The sequence below is a fragment of the Eschrichtius robustus genome, chromosome 5 (assembly GCF_028021215.1).
Source record: "Eschrichtius robustus isolate mEscRob2 chromosome 5, mEscRob2.pri, whole genome shotgun sequence".
NCBI lineage: Eukaryota > Metazoa > Chordata > Mammalia > Artiodactyla > Eschrichtiidae > Eschrichtius > Eschrichtius robustus.
The window spans coordinates 38,157,458-38,176,503 of record NC_090828.1 but is presented as its reverse complement, the minus strand read 5'-3'; the positions used below and the strand labels follow the sequence as shown (position 1 = coordinate 38,176,503).

At 36.7% G+C, this 19,046-nt stretch overlaps 1 protein-coding gene across 2 annotated transcripts in view; it reads right to left on the bottom strand.

Moving 5' to 3' along the window:
* Positions 1 to 496: 496 nt before the first annotated feature.
* SF3B1 (splicing factor 3b subunit 1) overlaps positions 497 to 19,046 on the bottom strand; it is a 61,059-nt gene continuing 42,509 nt past the window's right edge. For both annotated transcript variants that reach the window (XM_068544725.1, XM_068544726.1), the window contains 19 exons: positions 15,645 to 15,882; positions 14,305 to 14,517; positions 13,931 to 14,052; positions 12,041 to 12,238; positions 11,840 to 11,941; positions 10,156 to 10,335; positions 9,414 to 9,500; positions 9,021 to 9,291; positions 8,581 to 8,726; positions 8,326 to 8,472; positions 8,052 to 8,177; positions 7,370 to 7,591; positions 6,896 to 7,078; positions 6,697 to 6,808; positions 5,095 to 5,215; positions 4,641 to 4,772; positions 3,196 to 3,468; positions 1,264 to 1,480; positions 497 to 984 (listed from right to left, as the gene is read on the bottom strand). In XM_068544725.1, coding sequence (XP_068400826.1) covers positions 826 to 984; positions 1,264 to 1,480; positions 3,196 to 3,468; positions 4,641 to 4,772; positions 5,095 to 5,215; positions 6,697 to 6,808; positions 6,896 to 7,078; positions 7,370 to 7,591; positions 8,052 to 8,177; positions 8,326 to 8,472; positions 8,581 to 8,726; positions 9,021 to 9,291; positions 9,414 to 9,500; positions 10,156 to 10,335; positions 11,840 to 11,941; positions 12,041 to 12,238; positions 13,931 to 14,052; positions 14,305 to 14,517; positions 15,645 to 15,882 — 3,249 coding nt within the window. In that variant the 3' untranslated portion in view covers positions 497 to 825. The remainder of the gene's footprint in view (positions 985 to 1,263; positions 1,481 to 3,195; positions 3,469 to 4,640; positions 4,773 to 5,094; positions 5,216 to 6,696; positions 6,809 to 6,895; positions 7,079 to 7,369; positions 7,592 to 8,051; positions 8,178 to 8,325; positions 8,473 to 8,580; positions 8,727 to 9,020; positions 9,292 to 9,413; positions 9,501 to 10,155; positions 10,336 to 11,839; positions 11,942 to 12,040; positions 12,239 to 13,930; positions 14,053 to 14,304; positions 14,518 to 15,644; positions 15,883 to 19,046) is intronic.

Below are 19,046 nucleotides of genomic sequence, written 5' to 3'. Positions count from 1 at the left end.
GAGCCCAAAGATTGTCTTATTCTAACTAGCATTACTTAGGTAGTAGCCTCACTCCCAATAGGTAGAAGGCAGTTTTAAAGTAAAGACACCTTCCCCACGTTCTACACAGAATCGTCAAGAGTTGGATATGACTTGAATCACTTCCCTTAAGCATGTTCATAAAGCATTTTGAGAAATCAAGAGATGAAAGGCGCTATGTAAGTGCAAAATAATATTATTCAAGACAGTTCAGCAAAGATGCTATAGTTTCTATGGTGATGGAAGGGTTGTGCTAGTTTGAGGTGAACACCCCCAAAGCTACTCTTCTCAATGTCATTATCAACAGAACAATGGAATTTTGACAAAGATGCCATCACTTTATATCGCTTGTATTCTGCTAACTACTTTCTATAAACCAGGTGACAGAAAATGATATAAAGCCACTTATTCTACACAAACCAGTACTTTATCAAAGTTCCGTATTTTACAAGTCATGTTCAAAAAACACACACCCAAGTTAGCATTTTGTACACAAATGTTTATTTCTCAATTAAACATTCCCTTTAAACACAAGGAATGAATTCTAAATCTTCATAAAGATGAATTAAAAATGAAAGCCCTCCAGAATAGTGTGTGCAATCACTGTGTTCTTGGTCACTACTGGTGTTTACTGTTTAACATCAAAAACAAAGACAGGTTATTTAAAAATCATGCTACTGGATTTCTAGCTCTTCCTCTATGACCAGTCCTATGCTGATCTGCAATGTTTAAAAGTTTACATCACCAAATCGAAGCAAGTTTAAGGTGTGAAACAGCTGTGCATTAAACACAAAATAAACAATAAAGTTACAAGATATAGTCAAGTTCATAACGAATATAGGTGTTCTTATCATCATTGTAGATTCTTGGGTAATGTGCTATGAGAGCATCCTGTGAACCAATGTAGATGGAGTTGTAAATTTTCCAATACACATCTCTGACTTTCCGGGCTGGGTGAAACAAACCCTAGAATAATTAAAAGGCTACATTATTTCAAGAAATACACAACCTTAACACAACTAACAAACCATAAAGATATGGTTCCAAGCATTTCCCTTTGAGAGAGAAAACAAGATGGCAACTGCACAAAACTGCAGTGGGCAAAGACAAAATCTAATCCTCCCTCCCCTCACAACTGTTCTCCCATATGGCACAAATACACCCTACTGATAATTAGGAACAGTGACTGAATTCAACTAAAATTACTTTTTTCAATGAGTACTCTTTTAAAAATCTTTGACCTACCTGTAAACAATACTGCAGCATTCTACATGGTCCAATAGCAACTCTCAGACCCTCCAGGGCCCCCATAACTGCCTGAATTACATGGGGAGATGTCTCAAACACATTGGGCCATACATAGTTCAACAAGTGATTCAGTGAATCTTCACAACCAAATCCATAAACCCCAAGTGACATGTGTTGCACCACTGCACTAGCCGTCTGTCTGTGTACAAGGTCCCTGTAACAGAGGCGGAGAAAGCTCTTTGTTAAGATACAGTCTTAGTTCCACAGAAGATACGTGCCTGCCCGTTAGAAACTAAATCACAAATTCAGTGCACGGAATGGATGCAGTCATCCCCACACCTTATGTATCTGATACAGAATGCTTTTAGAGTGACTAATGATTCTACTTGAGAACTTTGCTTTAATGACTCAAACCTCACTATGGCTCAAAAATAAGCCATATTTTTCTTTGGAAGTAATATGAGCAAGAAAGCAGAGCACAGTGTACATTTTATATGCTACTAAAAATGAGGGGACACATGACTCTTACATATGAATGATTAACAGTAATAACTCATTTTAAACTCTGTAAATTTAAAACCTTTGAAAGTAATTCAATACAATAGATAACTAAATTGAGATTAAATCTCTTCCCTTGTAAATTTTTTTTGAAGGTTCATTCAAGAACTCAATTTAGGGAAAGGAAGAGAAGGACCAATAATTTTTTCAAACCCAGAAATAAAAACTCTTATCACCGCCCATGTTTTAAATGAACTTATGTTTTTTAATTAGTTTATTTATTCATTTTTGGCTGTGTTGGGTCTTCATTTCTGTGCGAGGGCATTCTCTAATTGTGGCAAGCGGGGGCCACTCTTCATCGCGGTGCGCGGGCCTCTATCGCGGCCTCTCTTGTTGCGGAGCACAGGCTCCAGACGCGCAGGCTCAGTAGTTGTGGCTCACGGGCCCAGTTGCTCGGCGGCATGTGGGATCTTCCCAGACCAGGGCTCGAACCCGCGTCCCCTGCATTGGCAGGCAGATTCTCAACCACTGCGCCACCAGGGAAGCCCCCTAAATGAACTTATGTTTATGACAAATCATTCAACTGACTACAAGCATCAGATAAAGGGTCTATGAAGGGTATAAAAACAAGTTCACACTCTTTACCCTCAAAGGCAGGAAGAGTACCTTAAAGGTATAAGAGAAAAACACACCTGAACTTAGTTACTAGCATCCTTATTTCTCTTATTTATTGTAATAATCTATTAGGCATAGATTGAAGTGAAGCTGTATTCCTCTTTAATAAATTTCCCAACTAATGTTTCTTGGTATCAGGACTCTATCAATCACTTCAAGCAGTACTTTATCGGTGGTCACCATCTGAATAACTGGGGGCCTGCAGTGGGAATAGTGTGGCTCTGGCAGGCTATGTTCAGTAGTTCAAAAGCCTAAAAGAAACCTCTGCTTCACCTGCCGTAACAAAAAGCTAAAAAGATCAGGTCTCTTTGCCATACCGATAAGCTCATGCTCATCATTTCCTCTAATTATATTTGACTTTAATTTTTAAAACAAAAGTTGATCAGGAATTCCCTGGCAGTCCAGGGGTTAGGACTCAGCACTTTCACTGCAGGGGCCCGGGTTCAATCCCTGGTCAGGGAACTAAGATCCTGCAAGCCACGCGCGGCGCGGCCAAAAGAAAGGGGCGGGGGGTGGGGTGGGGGGGTGGTGGATTAAAACAGGGAGGGGGAACTTGGAAAAAAAATTGGAGGAGCCACTACAGCATCTCTCTTATTTGGAGATAATAGTCATATTTATAGTTTCATAAAAATCTAGACTAGCAGTCCCTTCTTTAACTACATCACAACAAATAGGTCATGTAATAATTACTTCCATAAGTTCTAAAATAAAAGAAGAATTATAACTATTTTCTTGCATTTAGTTCAAGTCACTTACCTATCCATTAAAGCATCTTCAAGGAGTGGTGTTACAGCATAAATGTAGTCCTTTCCCATTTCACCAATATATTCAAACAAGAAGGAAAGTGATTTTAACACTCCATTTTGAACATTCAGTTCAGGAACTCTGTATTCATTCATTAAGGCAGGTAGTACTGTGAAGGGTGAACATGTTTCAGCAACAATAGCTATTGCTACAGTGGTACAAACTCTGTTCTGCCTTTCCTGAACTTTGAGGTTGTTTAAAAGTGTAGCCAATACATCATGAGGGCTGGAAAAAAATAAATGTTTCAGGAAACCGTTAGTTTACAAGTCAAAATTTTTTCGGAGGGAAGAAAAATAATCAAAGGAATGAAACTTCATGGTAAGTAATTACTGGGAACTTAGTAATTTTATGCTAAAATGCAATACTTTCAAGTCACTGGCATTACGGTTTCTACTTAAGAACTTCATTTAAAGTGTTCATTTTAATGAAAAAATTCAAACGGCTTCACTTTCAAATATAATTTACAGTCTTTACTATATTTCCTGAAACAAAAAGAAATTTCATTAAATGTTTAGACTGAATAATTCTTTGAGTGGTCAGAACGTGGCCACTAGATCTAGGCAACCTTACAGGAGTATCCAAACTGTGGTCTCCCATGCCACAATACACAACATCTGTTTTCCAAAATCTTCCCTCCCACACACCTTTACCACATTTATTCTCCTTCTTTAAGCATTTATTCTACCACAAATTTAAAGGGACATAGGAACTAAAAAGTTAACAACAGCTATTCATTGCAAACTTCTTGACTACATCACAGATGAAAAAATATTATTGCTACCAAAAGGCAGGTGGGGCGACTCTAAATAATCCAACTTTTGTTATGTTTTATTGCTTGAAAATATTTAGTTATTAAGCCACATGTACATAAGTATCTCATATTCTATAATGACTGTTTCTTCTAGTTTGGTTCTGGTGGAGTAGAAGCAAATAACCATAGGTTATCTAATAAAATAGCTATCATTCAGTTGTCTGTAGATTAATTTTAGAAAAATATTTTTAAAACACATAAAGCATTAACATGAAAACTGAATTATGTTAATTGTTTTACTAAGAACTGGCCTTAATATTTTAAGCAATATCCTAAAAGGACCAACAAAATTTGAAATTATTCTGAAATGGTACTGTTTCCCTCTTCTGAAAATAGTGAAGTGTGTCTAAGTGAAATTTTAAACTGTTCCATCTATTTTAATTCAATTTAACATTTAAGAAAGCATTTCAAAAACTGAAGGTCAGTGGTTAAAGTCTATTCTAAAAAAAATAAAGTCTATTCTAACTGCATTATGTTACCTTGCCTTAAAAGAGATTCTACAGAAATAGAAGCATCTTTTAACACTACAATGGGTCTATTACAAAGTATATAAAAAAAAAAATACACAGAAGTAAATAATACTCACCCAATGGCCTTTGCAATATAACCAAATGTGTTGACTGTGGCTCTACGAATAGCTTTTTTGTGAGCTTTTAAGAGCTCTAAAAGCTCAAAGCAAATCCTCATCCATTCTCTTGCAGACACATATTCAGCTCCCCTAGTTTAAAAAAAAAAAAAAAAAGTTAAATTTTTTGTGACAATAAATTTTAAAAGGTAAATCTGCAAATTCAGTTCTCAAAACGTGATTACCAATTCATTTTAAGCATTAAATAAATTATTACTTTTTAGAAAGGATGGTTTAGTTTTAAAAATATACTGCCACTCCCTCGTTACCATTCAAATTTGAAAACACTATTGAAATATTAGCCTGACCATATATACTTACATTAGCAACAATAAGCAAATTTGCAAAGTGAATAAAAAGTGGCTAAACGTGAAAACCAATACCGCTTATTAAAATGTTTAGGTAATCTGCTTACCTATCAGCAATACGTCCAACAAGATCAATACAATTCTCTTGTACTTTTTCATGCCTATTCTTTAAGATGGGGGTGAGTCTAGGCAGCAGATCTTTAATTGGTGGAGTCATCTTATGCATACCTATTTAACAGAAGTCAAACACACTATCAATTAACACGTGAACTGCAACCTTTGTTCATTTTACCTTTTATTTAACAATGTAATATACGTGACTAGGCATAAATACAAACTTACAGCTGCCTATGGAAAGAAAAAGCCCCAGCTTCTGATCAAACGCAGAATTTTTAACTTTTTATTAACAACTTCTGATTATGCATAAAAATGAAAGAAATTAGTGAAGTGATTTAAAGAATGATGGATACTCAACAACAAAAAAAAGTTTTATTTGGTTCTGAAATGTATTTGTACACTGACATTTAAATATGGGGACAGCTTATGTTCCGGCCATACACAACAATATAAGCCAGAGGTAGACATGTAAATTAAAGCAAAATTTTCCAGAAAGGGCCCCCTTACCCTTTAACTGCAAAACAAACAGATCTCCAGTCTCCCTGCAATGCAGGGCATACTTGGATGGTATTTACACCTATGAAGAGAGAAAAAAGGAGGCAGCTGGCAGGGGCTCTTGCTCTAACTAGAATTGCTTGCTCTGATTCTCTCTCCATTGCTTTTCCCATGTTTCTCTGACCAACAATATGGTTTACAATTCCCTGCAAACCAGAGCCCCACAAGTGGCCAAGTAACTGATTTTTGGCAAGTATCTCCAAGTAGAGAGAGAGGAAAGGGCTGAACTGGGGATTATATGTAAATGCAATGGTTCGAAGACCTCCTATACTGCATAAAAACCCCTTACTAAAATGAGAAAAATAGTGGCTATCACAGCCAGCTATTTCAACCTCCTGATAGGTTATTTCTGTCCCTCTAAACTCCGTAGAAGTTACTTTTGCAATAGTTACATTCACTTAAAATGAAGGATAAAACAGGAGACTGTTTGTTTGTTCCATCATAATGCCCTTAAAGAGGAAAAGCTTTGTTCTCCACACCCAAGAGCATTTGTAATACACCTCTGTTTTAACTTTGGGTAAAAAACTGAAAGGACAGTTTAAAAGAATTGGATTTAAATAAAAATGAGATCACTTGATCAATTCACTTTTCTCTCTGGTTATTGTTCCTTGAACTTAATAGCAAGCAGGAAAACCTACCATAACCATTTACTAATTCAAGGTTGAATAAATATATAATATAAAACTTAGAGTTCTCTCCACCCACCACCTCCTCTCCCATGTATTTCAGGTGAGACAATTTTTTTAGGGCCCTCTATCCCATGACATCAAAGTTTTTTGAGTTGTGACTATTTCCTCCTCTCTTGCAGGTCCTAAACTTGCCCTCTTTCTCTCTTTTAAAGTAAAATATAAATAGATTTGGGGGAGATAAGATTCTTGTGACGTCCCAACTTAACTGTAATTTTCAGTGGTTAAAAAAAAAAGTATCAGACATCATTAGTCAACTCCTAAATAGGATTCTCTACTTTACTTTGAAAAAACCAAAAAAACTTTAAAATACAAAACAAAAAATTCTTACATGACCAACAAATTCCATACCTATTACATTTACAATGGCCTTCAGTGCTCCAAGAATGCTGCCCAATACTTCAGGGTACTCTTCGCCCAAATACTCATACAAAACAACACCCAAGTGCCCCATCAATTTTTCCTGTAATAAAAAAATAATAATGATGCAATGTTACTGTTTACATTACTCCTTTTGGTGAAGAAATAAGAATCTGATATAAAAGTTTACCTCCTGACAAGTCTTCATGACAACAGCCGTTCGAGAGATCAAGTCAGCTGCCTGTTGCCTAACTTTTGCTGATTTGTTATTTAAACGCCACAAAACTGTACCGCAGATCTGAGGCAAGTACGGTTTGACTCGTTTGCCAAGAGCATTGACCACTGTGCCAAAGCCGTTCAACATTACTGAGTCCTTAAAAAAAAAAAAAAAAAAAAAAAAGCCAAGTTAAATTTAAAAACTACATTCAATGTGAACAAGAATTCGGTTTGTAACAACAGTTGAAATATACTTATATTCCGTTTCCAAAAATCTAATCTAAAAATTTGAGGTAGAAGAATACTTCTTTGTAGCCAACTGTATGAGAACATGAGCATTTAAAAATTATTTCAAATTTAATTACTCTTTGGTGATAATATTTACTTGAAAATATGTTTTACAAATATGAAAGTCAGTGGCAACTTGCCTAATAATTAGTATCATTACCTCTGTAGTCTGTTCTTGAAAAGCATAAAGAATACCATCAATCAGTTGTTCTTCAAGTTTATGATCAATATCTGCTGCTCCCAAGTTGCCCATAATTTTCTCAATTGTCTCCATCACCATTTTTCTGTACTGTTCAGCTTCATCTTTCAGATCATCCACAATCCTGGATATAATTTCTGCTGCACCTACTTTGTTTGCCAACTCCACAGTAGTATCAACTAACTAAAAAGAGGAGGAAAAATCATTTAATCTACTGCTTTTCCAAGGAAATAAAGAGACATCATGAAAATGGAATATTCTAAAGATACTATTTAGCTAGTAAGCATGCTGAGAACAGATGGCTCCTACTATTAAAACTTTAAGAAAAAGGGGGCCAAAAAAATTTAAATATGAGTCTAAGTCAAGGGGATTTAAGGTTAAGATTGTATTCATGCTTCACCTAGCCAGATTAAGCAGTTCATTTACTAGACAAAAATGTCAATTCATAGTTGGCTATTTATCCTAGAATACAAAAGCAAAATGGAAGTTAACTGGCTGACTAAAATCCATCTCCTTTCACAATCAAGCACAAACAACCTGTGAGGTTCTCAAGGCAAAAAATAACTTATGTAATATGCATTCAAACTGACTAAAGGATCAGTTGAAAGAATTTTTGAAAATATTTTTTATGATACAAGCTTACCTGCCGGTAATTTCTTCTATCCAAAGCCATTCTGTGTTGCCAGAAGTGTTTAAAAAAAGGAGGAAGGATCTCTGTTTTAATGTAGTTTGCTTCTACACCATCTGTTCCACAACACTGCTTTACCACCTAAAATGTTAAAAAACAATAATAGTAATCACAGTCCTGGTTTAATATACAATAGTTTCTTTTTTTTTTAATGATACAAAATTCTCTTTGAACCATGAAACACATTTAGATTAACAAATCTGGAACAACAACAATCTGGAACAATTACCTTCAGCACAATTTTCTTCATTTCTTCATCAGGAGATTGGAATTCTCGAATAAGAATTAACATCACTTCTCTAGTATAGTAGTTGGCATATTCTGCATCCATGAGAGGAATAAGATACCCAATAGCCTTTAAGAAAGCGGCCAGACCCTATTTTAAAATAAAAAATATATATATACTTAGTAAATTAGATTTAAGTCACTTGAACTTCAATGAGTAGAAATAAAAAGAAAAATGAAATCAAACTGGTGAATCTACCTTTCCTCTGTGTTGGCGGATACCCTTCCATAGAGGCTTTAACACAGAATCAAAAGATTCGATACCATAAGGAGTTGCTGCTTCAGCCAAGGCAGCAATGGCCAAAGCACTAATGGTCCGAACTTTCTGCTGCTCATCCACAAGACCTATAAAAAACCAAACACAAGTTTTAACTAAGCAACATTACCTAACTTCCATAGCATCATCCAGATTCTAGCAATATATCTAATCATTTAGTCAAATTGCAGAATCTGTTCCCATTAGACAAAATTAGGCAAAAGCCAGTATGAACCACAGCCTTACTAGCAGCTAATATTACAAATCCAATCATAAACTATATGGTGTTTATGTAGTTTACCTTCCATTTCTCTCTCCAAAAATCAGTGGCCTAAATTTCAGGAAACCTGTCTTACAAAAGACAAAGTTATACTACAACTTACCATGTTCGATGATTTCAACTAAACTTCTGAGATGTGGCAAGATGGCACAGCCCATGAGAATAGCTATTTGCTGTACAATTTTTATACCAGTGTGTCTTGCTTGCCAGGACTTCTTGCTTTTGCACACAGCTTTTAAGAAAGGCAATAATGAAGGAATGCCCAGGGCAGAGGCTACCACAGCAAAAGCTCTAGCTGTTGTGTTACGGACATACTCATCCATGTTATCTATATCAGGTCTCATGGTAGAGATCATAGTAGCCAGACCAGCAGCCTAAAAGTTTAAGAAAAAAGCAACAGTCATGAGTTGATAACATTAACCCTCAACCATTTCATTCTAAAATCAAATAATCCTATCAACATATATAAAACTTTCTTCTCCAGAAATATAAATACCTTTGCCAAATTAGAAATAATCTCTCGGCCTTCCACTCTAGCATAGTAATCCTCATCAATCAACAATGGTTCAATGACCACTAGGATCTGAAAAAGAGAAGGAGCTACATTTTCACAGCAATTACTGATGCAATGCTCAAGTAACAGTACATGTAAGGGAATTTATAATTACCAGGACTTTGTTAATCAAGGGACAAATTAAGAATTTTAATCACACAACTTTAAACCCCACATAAAGATGAGTATTTGGGAGCACTGTTAACCACACAGACTATAAAATACACACAATACACACACACACACACACATGCCCATCTGCATTTTACAATTCTAAACCATAATTACCATCAGCAAAAAGATGGTTCTTAGTACTAAATGGCATGGTATAGAAACATACATTTTCTCGTTCTAATATCAATAAAAGCAAATTTTAAAATATGAATATGAACCCCCTATATAAGATGGCAAAAAGTTACATCTATTTACACATGTATTTGTGTACGTATCCTTGTGCAAAGAAAAAGGTCTGGGAGGGCATGTAAATTTAACATTGGTTAACTGAATATCTTTAAAGAGGTTGAAATTTCCCTTTTTACTGTGAATGTGTAACATCAGCTGTTACTTTTTTAGAATTTTTAAATTTCACAAATACACCTAATAATAAGCTGGTAAAAAAAAAATCCACTAATTCCTTTTACATTAAAAAATATCCAACCATTAGAAACACAAATTGAGAACAAACCTTGTGCACATATGGTCGAACTAAGTCATCAAGTTTGTATAATATTCTATCAATAACTTTTACAAGCAAATGACGCTCTTGATCCTCAAGTGTAGGCGACATCAACAGAGGAAGAATCTGATTAAACAAAGGACCAGCTCCAAATTCACGAGCTTTATCAGTAATCTGACGCAATGCAGCCTGGAAGAAAAAAGAGTAATAGGCATATTTCTTTATTATAAGCATGAGCAAATTAATTACTCCACGGTTTTCTGTAACTGAATATTTTAGTGTAAACTTCAGACGTTTTACATAGAGCAGCATGAGTTCATTCCCATCAAAATTACTCTGAGGTCTGAACTCTTGCGATAAAGGCTCAATGTTTTCAGTTAATTCAAAAAGGGTAACTGAATGCTGGAGAGGGTGTGGAGAAAAGAGAACCCTCCTACACTGTTGGTGGGAATGTAAGTTGGTGCAGCCACTGTGGAAAACAGTATGGACGTTCCTCAGAAAACCAAAAATAGAGTTACCACATGACCCAGCAATCCCACTCCTGGGCATATATCTGGACAAAAATATAATTCAAAAAGATACATGCACCGCCCCCCCATGTTCATAGCACCACTATTCACAATAGCCAAGATATGGAAAACACCTAAATGACCATCAACAGATGAATGGATAAAGATGTGGTGCATATATACAAATGAATACTACTCATCCATAAACAAGAATAAAATACAGTAAGTCCCCTACATACGAACCTTCAAGCTGTGAACTTTCAAAGATGCGAACATGCCCCTGTATGCCAGCTGTTGTACTGTACTACTGTACTTTTCAAGGTACTGTACTGTAAGATTAAAACTGTTTTATTTTTTGTTTGTTTTTTATGTATTACTTGTGTGAAAAGTATTATAAACCTATTACAGTACTATATAGCTAGCCAATTGTGTTAGTTAGGTTACCTAGGCTAACTTTGTTGGACTTAAGAACAAATTGGACTTATGAATGCACTCAGAACGGAACTCATTAGTATGTAGGGGACTTACTATAATGCCATTTGCAGCAACATGGATGCAACTAGAGATTATCATACTAAGTGAAGTAAGTCAGAAAGAGACAAATACAATATATCACTTGCATGTGGAATCTAAAATACGACACAAATGAACCTATCTATGAAAAAGAAACAGAATCAAGGACATGGAGAATAGACTGGTGGTTGCCAATGGAGAGAGGGGTGGGAGAGGGTTGAACTGGGAGTCTGGGATTAGCAGATGCAAACTGGTATATATTGAGTGGATAAACAACAGGGTCCTACTGTATAGCACAGGGAACTATATTCAATATCCTGTGATAAACCATACTGGAAAAGAATATGAAAAAGAATGTATATATATGTATAACTGAATCACTTTGCTGTACAGCAGTAATTAACACAACATTGTAAGTCAACTATACTTCAATAAAAAATAAATTAGAAAAAAGAGTAATTTAATAGAAGGAATCACAGAGTATAATATAAAACTCCTTAACTTCTCCTAAAGGATCAACCATCTTCAAGCCACATATGATACTAATACAATACCCCACATAATTCCACTAATTACATTACAATCTTCAGCATATTTTAAAGGCTCTGATGATAAAATGGAGAATCTCTAAAATTATAATGAACATGATGATTTAATAAACTGGTACTTACTTTTCTCATTGGAGGTGTTCCATTCTTAATTTTTAAAAGCAACTTCATTATTTTTCTCTCTTTTTGCTCTTCTGGACTAAGTGTTGATTCATCAACATCAACCTAACAGTAAAAAGTAAAAAATTTAAAGGTTAGTGGAGATACTATGACTTGTAACTTCTAAATAAAAAGTAATATTTTATTTCTGGTATTATCACTCACCAAAAGTTTATCAAAGTACTGAATATCATCAGGTTTTAAAAATGGAAGATTTCCAGATGGTTGGTCATTAACACTTTTCATAGTTCTATCTTCAGTTTGCATGTGGAAACCTGTCATACCACCCAAAGGTGTTGGAGTTGCTGTCAGCTTTCGAGCTGGAGTTCGAATAGGAACATACCCAGCTGGAGGGGGAAGTACCTAATACAGTTAAAAGACAGTTTAGGATTTTCTTAACTTTACATAGTAAATAATAACAAAAATGAATATTTGCAGTTAAGATGCTTTTTGCTTAGAGGCAAGAATTAATTAACATCAATCCAATTTTTCTATCTTATTTATAAGTTTAAAATATACAAGTATTACTATTTCTCATCAAATTTAAATTTAAATTAAGTGTATTAGAAGTGTGGGGAAATGAGGAGATACACGAAGTGGGCTTACAAATTCTGATCACTTTCAAACATTAGTCTATATAAACATGTTGGTGAACCAATGTCATATAAATGGAAATAAGCTCAAAGTGCACATGATGTATAAAAGATTATATTTTAGGAATAAATTAAAAATAATTCATGTAAATCTCTACGAAAACAAATCTTAATATTTAAGTCGTTCTACAAAAATGAGTGACTGCATAAAAAAACCAAAATATTCACCAAAGCCCTGTAAATACACACCATTTGACTAAACCCAAAAAATTCACTAAAGAGTCACAAAAGAGGGCTTCCCTGGTGGCGCAGTGGTTGGGAATCCGCCTGCCAGTGCAGGGGACACGGGTTTGAGCCCTGGTCCAGGAAGATCCCACATGCCGCGGAGCAGCTAGGCCCCTGCACCACGGCTGCTGAGCCTGCGCTCTAGGGCCCGCGAGCCACAGCTGCTGAAGCCCACGTACCTGGGGCCCGTGCTCCGCAACAAGAGAAACCACCGCAGTGAGAGGCCCGCGCGCTGCAACGAAGACTGGCCCCCACTCGCCGCAATTAGAGAAAGCCCGCACGCAGCAATGAAGACCCAATGCAGCCAAAAATAAATTAATTAATTAATTAAAAAAAGAAAAAAGATGTAATGACTATCCTCTTAGGAAAAAAAAAAAAGAAAAAACTTGTATTAGAAAAAAAAAAGATTCGCAAAGGAGGATTTTCCCCCTTCTACTGATAAACAAATCAATGAATGCAATTGTGACAGACACTTAGCCAGTCAATAGTAGGCTGGAGAGTGACTATACCCACAGCATTACACGGAGGGTACAAGAAGCTATAACGCAGTAAATTCATGCATACTTGAAACAAATACTCTAATACAAACCTAATGAGGGGGTAGGGGGAAATACATACATAAAAACTGTTAAAAAAGCAATAAGCATTGGCAGAAAAGGCTCTGTAAAGGCCATCAAATGACTTAGGTTCCAGCCCTGGCTGTAACATCAGCTATATGACCACTTTTAGACCAGCAAAAGGTCCTTGAGTAACAGGTACCTAGAAGATTTTAGAGTTCAAAATGAACTTCAAGTTGCTATGGTAAAGAGAGAACATAACATTCTTCGTGTCCACTGGCAACCCATGAAGTAACTACACAAGATTTTGTGAGACACCAAGTAAAATAACCATGATCTAATGTTGGAAACAAAATATACTTGGAAACAGCTAAAGAATGAAATGGCAGTAGTAAATCTGAGCAAGGCCAATGCAAACTTGACCAGTTAGTATTTTCAAAGAATATTTAAAATAAAATCCAGGGAATTCCCTGGCGGTCTAGTGGTTAGGACTCGGAACTTTCACTGCCGGGGCCCGGGTTCGATCCCTGGTTGGTGAACTCAGACCCTGCAAGCCACGCAGCGTGGCCAAAAAAAATCCATATCCTAAAAACCACCACACTCATATTCACTGTTTTTACCTTATATCCTTCTGGGAACATAGCATCTAATTCTTCATCAGACAATGGGCGATTTCTCTCATCAATTTCTCTCTCCCACCGCCAAGCCTGAAGCTGTTCAGGAGTCATACTCATTATGTGACCTACCAAAAAACCAAATTTCTGTAACAATCTATGTAGTGCAAGACTTTTATCATTACACAGATCCTTGGGATATAAAATAGTTAAAATCAATTCTAACATTTAATTGTTTATATTATAAACTCAAACCAAGACTTTTTACATCCTGTTATTCTTGCTAAAGATAGGCATTAATGGCACACAGAAAAACCACAAAGAAAAAATTCAAAATACTAACAAGGGGAAAAAATTATTTCCAATGGTAAAGTTTCTACCTGGAGTAGGGGTAGCCATGTTCATGGCTGGCGTGCCAATTGGTGTCTTTCCAGGGGTCAGAACAGGAGTGCTTCCACCCATCTGACTAGCTGGTGTTTCATCCCAACGTGATTTTCTTTTACTGGCTCCAGGAGTTGGTGTTTCACCAATGGAATCTCCACCTCGATCTGTTCGAGGCGTCTCAGCCCATCCACTTCCATGTCCAGGAGTATCTTTAAAGAAAAAGAGTGAATCAGCCTAAAATTTTAACCACTGTCAAAAAATGACTATTTTCAGACAACTAACATACTCAAACTGACCAACTTCAGAAAGAGGATATTCCTAAAATGGAGACACATTTAAGTTTTAATGTTTCATTTCATATTTATTCTCCTTGACTGTATCTTTTCCACAGATCACAAAAACAATAAATGGTAACCATCGAGGAACAGGAAAACAGAGCAAAGGATTTTTTCAACCACCCACAACATCACAACCCAGAGACAGCCACTTCATGTATCTTGGGCCACCTTTCATTTCTCCATGGAGTGAGATTACTCTGCATGTACCATTCTATACCGCCTCTCTCATCCATTGTATTTTTTTCCGGGTTTTTTTGGGCTGCGCCGTGCGACCTGTGGGATCTTAGTTTTAGTTCCCCGACCAGGGATGGAAGCCGGGCCCCTTCAGTGAAAGCACCGAGTCCTAACCACTGGACCACCAGGGAATTCCCCACATTACATGTTAAGCACTCTGCCCTATCATCAAAAATTCTTTATAAAATTTTAATATAGCAGGTGTAATGTTAAATCTTAACTTCCCAACGCTAATCTCATAGACAGTTAATGAAATACAGCTTTAGAGAGTTTACACAAAAAACAAGATATTTAGGCAAATTTACAGACAGAAAGTAAATGAGAGGTAACCAGAGGCTGGGAGGAGTAAGAATGGAGAGTTACTGCTTAATGGGTACAGTTTTTGTTTGGGATGATGAGAAAGTTCTAGAAATGAATAAAGGTAATGGTTGCACAACACTGTGAATATACTTAATGCCACTGAATTGTACACTTACAGTGGTTAAAATGGTAAATTTTATGTTATATATATTATACTACAATAAAAAACACGTTATGGCCTACAAACTTTACTTTCTCCTAATGTTCTTCCTAAAATAAATCTTAAACATCTTTAAGAAGGGAAAAGAATTAGGTATATCATCTGCTCAGTTCTTTATCTGTCCCGAAAGCATCTGGTTATTTATGTCTTCCTAGGACCAGAGAGAACAGATTTTGGCCATAAACACACCACTCACCAAATCAACATTTTACCCACACACACACCCAAACTCCACTAGAAGTACCTCTTTCTGTTTTGGGGGTCTCATCCCATCTGTTTTTACGAGCACTGGAAGTTGCGCCTCCATGGCCTGGTGTCGCGTGGCCTGGTGTATCGCCTCGTCCAGGGGTAGCAGCTCCCGCAGGTGTGTGACTAGGTGTAGGATCCCATATTTTTGAGCCTGGGGTTGCTCCAGGAGTCTCGCTTCCTTTTGCACGACCTGGTGTCTCATCCCATCTTAAGGAAGGGGTATGTCCAGGGGTCTTAACAGAGCAAAACAAAAAATTTATTTCATACACCCACATAAAAATTAGAAAACCTGTTAAGCAAACAAAAAAAATTAAATGTTTTAGTTCATAATTAAGAGAATAGATTATCCTTCTGCTTAAAAGATACCTACTTTCTAGCAAATACATTTATGACAAAAAAACAACTTAAAGATTTAATTTGGAGCAATGAAAAAAGCCCTAATTTAAAAAACAATGTATTTTGGGTAATAATCTTGGTTATACCACTAATGGCTCCGTAACTTTGGGAAAACATTAAGGTTTCTCTGTCAAGAGCTCAAGAATTTCAGCTTTAATTATATCGGCACATCTCAAAACTGGGGCTTAGAGACAGAGACTCATGAGTTCCCACTAAGAATATTTTTGTTTTTGTTCAATTTTGTGTGTGTTTAATTAATTTAAGCATGTTTTGGATCACCTGGGTAATTATAACTAGATACTGCCACATAATCTCAAATTCTTGAAAAGAGGTTATATTTATAATCACATCTATAATAATATTACTCTAACTGATGCTGGCAAGATTAGTGAAAAAAGATTAGAAGTTGACTTAAATGATCGAAGGTTCCATGGTAGTGAAACAGAGACAAGTAGTGAGCAATATAGGAAATCAGACAGAATGTGAAAGCAAAAGAACCTGCAGAGTGCAGACAGTATCATATCAAAAAAGCAGGTGAATTTAGTGAAGCAAAACAAAATCTGTATTTAAATAATTCTGTAAGTTTTGTAGTATACTTTTACATATTTCTTTTAAAGTTGGATGCTCTATCCAACCCAAGAGTTCTATTTAGCTTCACGTTTGCAAATAAGGCTCAGTATTTTTTCCTTTCAAAAGATTCTAGGGCTTCCCTGGTGGCACAGTGGTTGAGAGTCCGCCTGGCAATGCAGGGGACACGGGTTCGAGCCCTGGTCTGGGAAGATCCCACATGCCGCGGAGCAACTAGGCCCGTGAGCCACAACTACTGAGCCTGCGCGTCTGGAGCCTGTGCTCCCCAACAAGAGAGGCCGCGATGGTGAGAGGCCCGCGCACCGCGATGAAGAGCGGCCCCCGCTTGCCGCAACTAGAGAAAGCCCTCGCACAGAAACGAAGACCCAACACAGCCAAAAACTAATTAATTAATTATTTTTAAAAAAGAAAAAAAAAGAAGTCTCTGGAGCCACAGGTGCACCCAGACCAATTAAATCAGACCTCTGGGGGTGGGGCCCGGCACTGGTATTAAAAAAAAAAAAAAAAAAAAGATTCTATATATTATTCAGGGTTGAGAAATTCTCAGTTAGATGAGTAAAGAACATAAATTGTTCAAAAGTCTCATTTTTAGCAACTGCTCTTCCTGCTCAATCAGGTAGGAAAAAATGCTTCCTAGTATCCACTGTAATTCCCACAGTCATAATTAAGATGGAGTTGTGTTAAATGAGAAGCGTGAAAGAAAACATGGTCTGAATCTCTATAGTTTTTATGAGACAGACATCAACTCTTGGGTCTCCATTTCAGTTAAACAGATACCAGAAGGACAAGTTTCTCTTTCTCTGTTTTTAAAATTTGCACTGAATGTCAGTTTTTAAAATTTGCACTGAATGTCAACCACAGAATTTAAGTTAGTAATAACATATATTATACAGAACCAAATCCTCTCATGTATCAGCAAGCAAATGGGGAAGTCCTCAAGATCTAAACCTAAAGTGTTTGGAAATTATGTGCTAGGTTTAGTGTATCTCAATTCTGGGTTTGGGAAAACAATGCCATGGCCTGACACATTTTTCCTTCTTTGTAAATAAATCTGCAGTAGCCTATGCTACAGTCAACAGTGACTTTTAGACTAGGGTGGTGGGGTCATGAAAAGTGGGTAGATCCTGAATATATTTAAAGGTGGGGCCAACAAAATGCATCTGTGGATAGGATGCCAGGGAAGAGGAAGAGGAGTACAGGATGACCCTGAAATGATTTCTAAGGGTTTGGTTTGAGCCAATAGACATGGGAGCAGGCTGGAGGGAGTGAGTACAGAAAATCAATTTCATTATAAATACTGATTCTGAAATGCCTATCAAATACATATCAAAGTAAATGTGTCAGGTCTGAGGAGCAGAGAAGTAGGGATGGATTTGTAAATTTGGGAGTTGTCTTATAAAGATAGTATGTAAAGACAGGAGTGAGATCCTAGGGGGTTAGTTTAGATGCAAAAGAGATCTGAGGACTGAGCATTAGAGTACCCCAAAGTTAAGGAAGCTGAGGAAGATCCAGCAAACAAGACTAGAAAGCAGCAGTCACTGAGGTGAGTATTAGGAGAATCAAGAAAGACTGAAGCCCAGAGGCTAGGAAAGAAAAGGGTATCAAGGGACTTCCCTGGTGGTCCAGTGGTTAAGACTCTGTGCTTCCAAAGCAGGGGGCGTGGGTTCAATCCCTGGTTGGGGAACTAAGATCCCACATGCCATGAGGCGCAGCCAATAAATAAATAAGTAAATAAATAAATAAATTTTTTTGGTTTAAGAGGGTATCAAAGAATGTCGAATGCTACTGATATGCTGCATAATATGAGGGTTGAGACTTATCTTTGGATTTAGCAACGAGGAGGTTAAGTCATCTTGACAAAAGAGGATTTGGTGGAGCGGTGCAGGCAAAAGCACCAGAGCACAAGTAGAGATACACAACTCATTCACAGCATTTTGTGGTAAAAAGAGAAAGAAACGGGATGGTAGCTGGAAGGGGAAGTAAGGGTCAAGAGAAGATTTCTTGTGGTATCTTCTTTTTTTTTTTTTTTAAAGATGAAGATCAGTCAAGTGTGTTTGCTGATGATAATAATCTAGAGTACAGAGAAAAAAACTGATGTTACATGAGAGTCCTTGAGTATTAAGAGATGGGAAATGGCACATCAACAGATGGGTTAGCTTTAGATGGTCAACCTGTACCAACAGTTCGTATCGCAAGAGAAGGAAAAGCAGAGTAGATTTCACAGTGGGAATATGTATACTTTTTTCTTTTTAATTGTTCTTATTTGGGGTGAGAGGGAAATAGAGAGCAACGTCATAAACTAAAAAGGAAGCAGCTAAGGAGGTACTAAAGGTTTCGCAGAGCATAAACAATTCATCTGAAGGAGAGGGGGACAGAGTTATTGCTTAATGATCACAGAGTTTCCTTGAAGGGA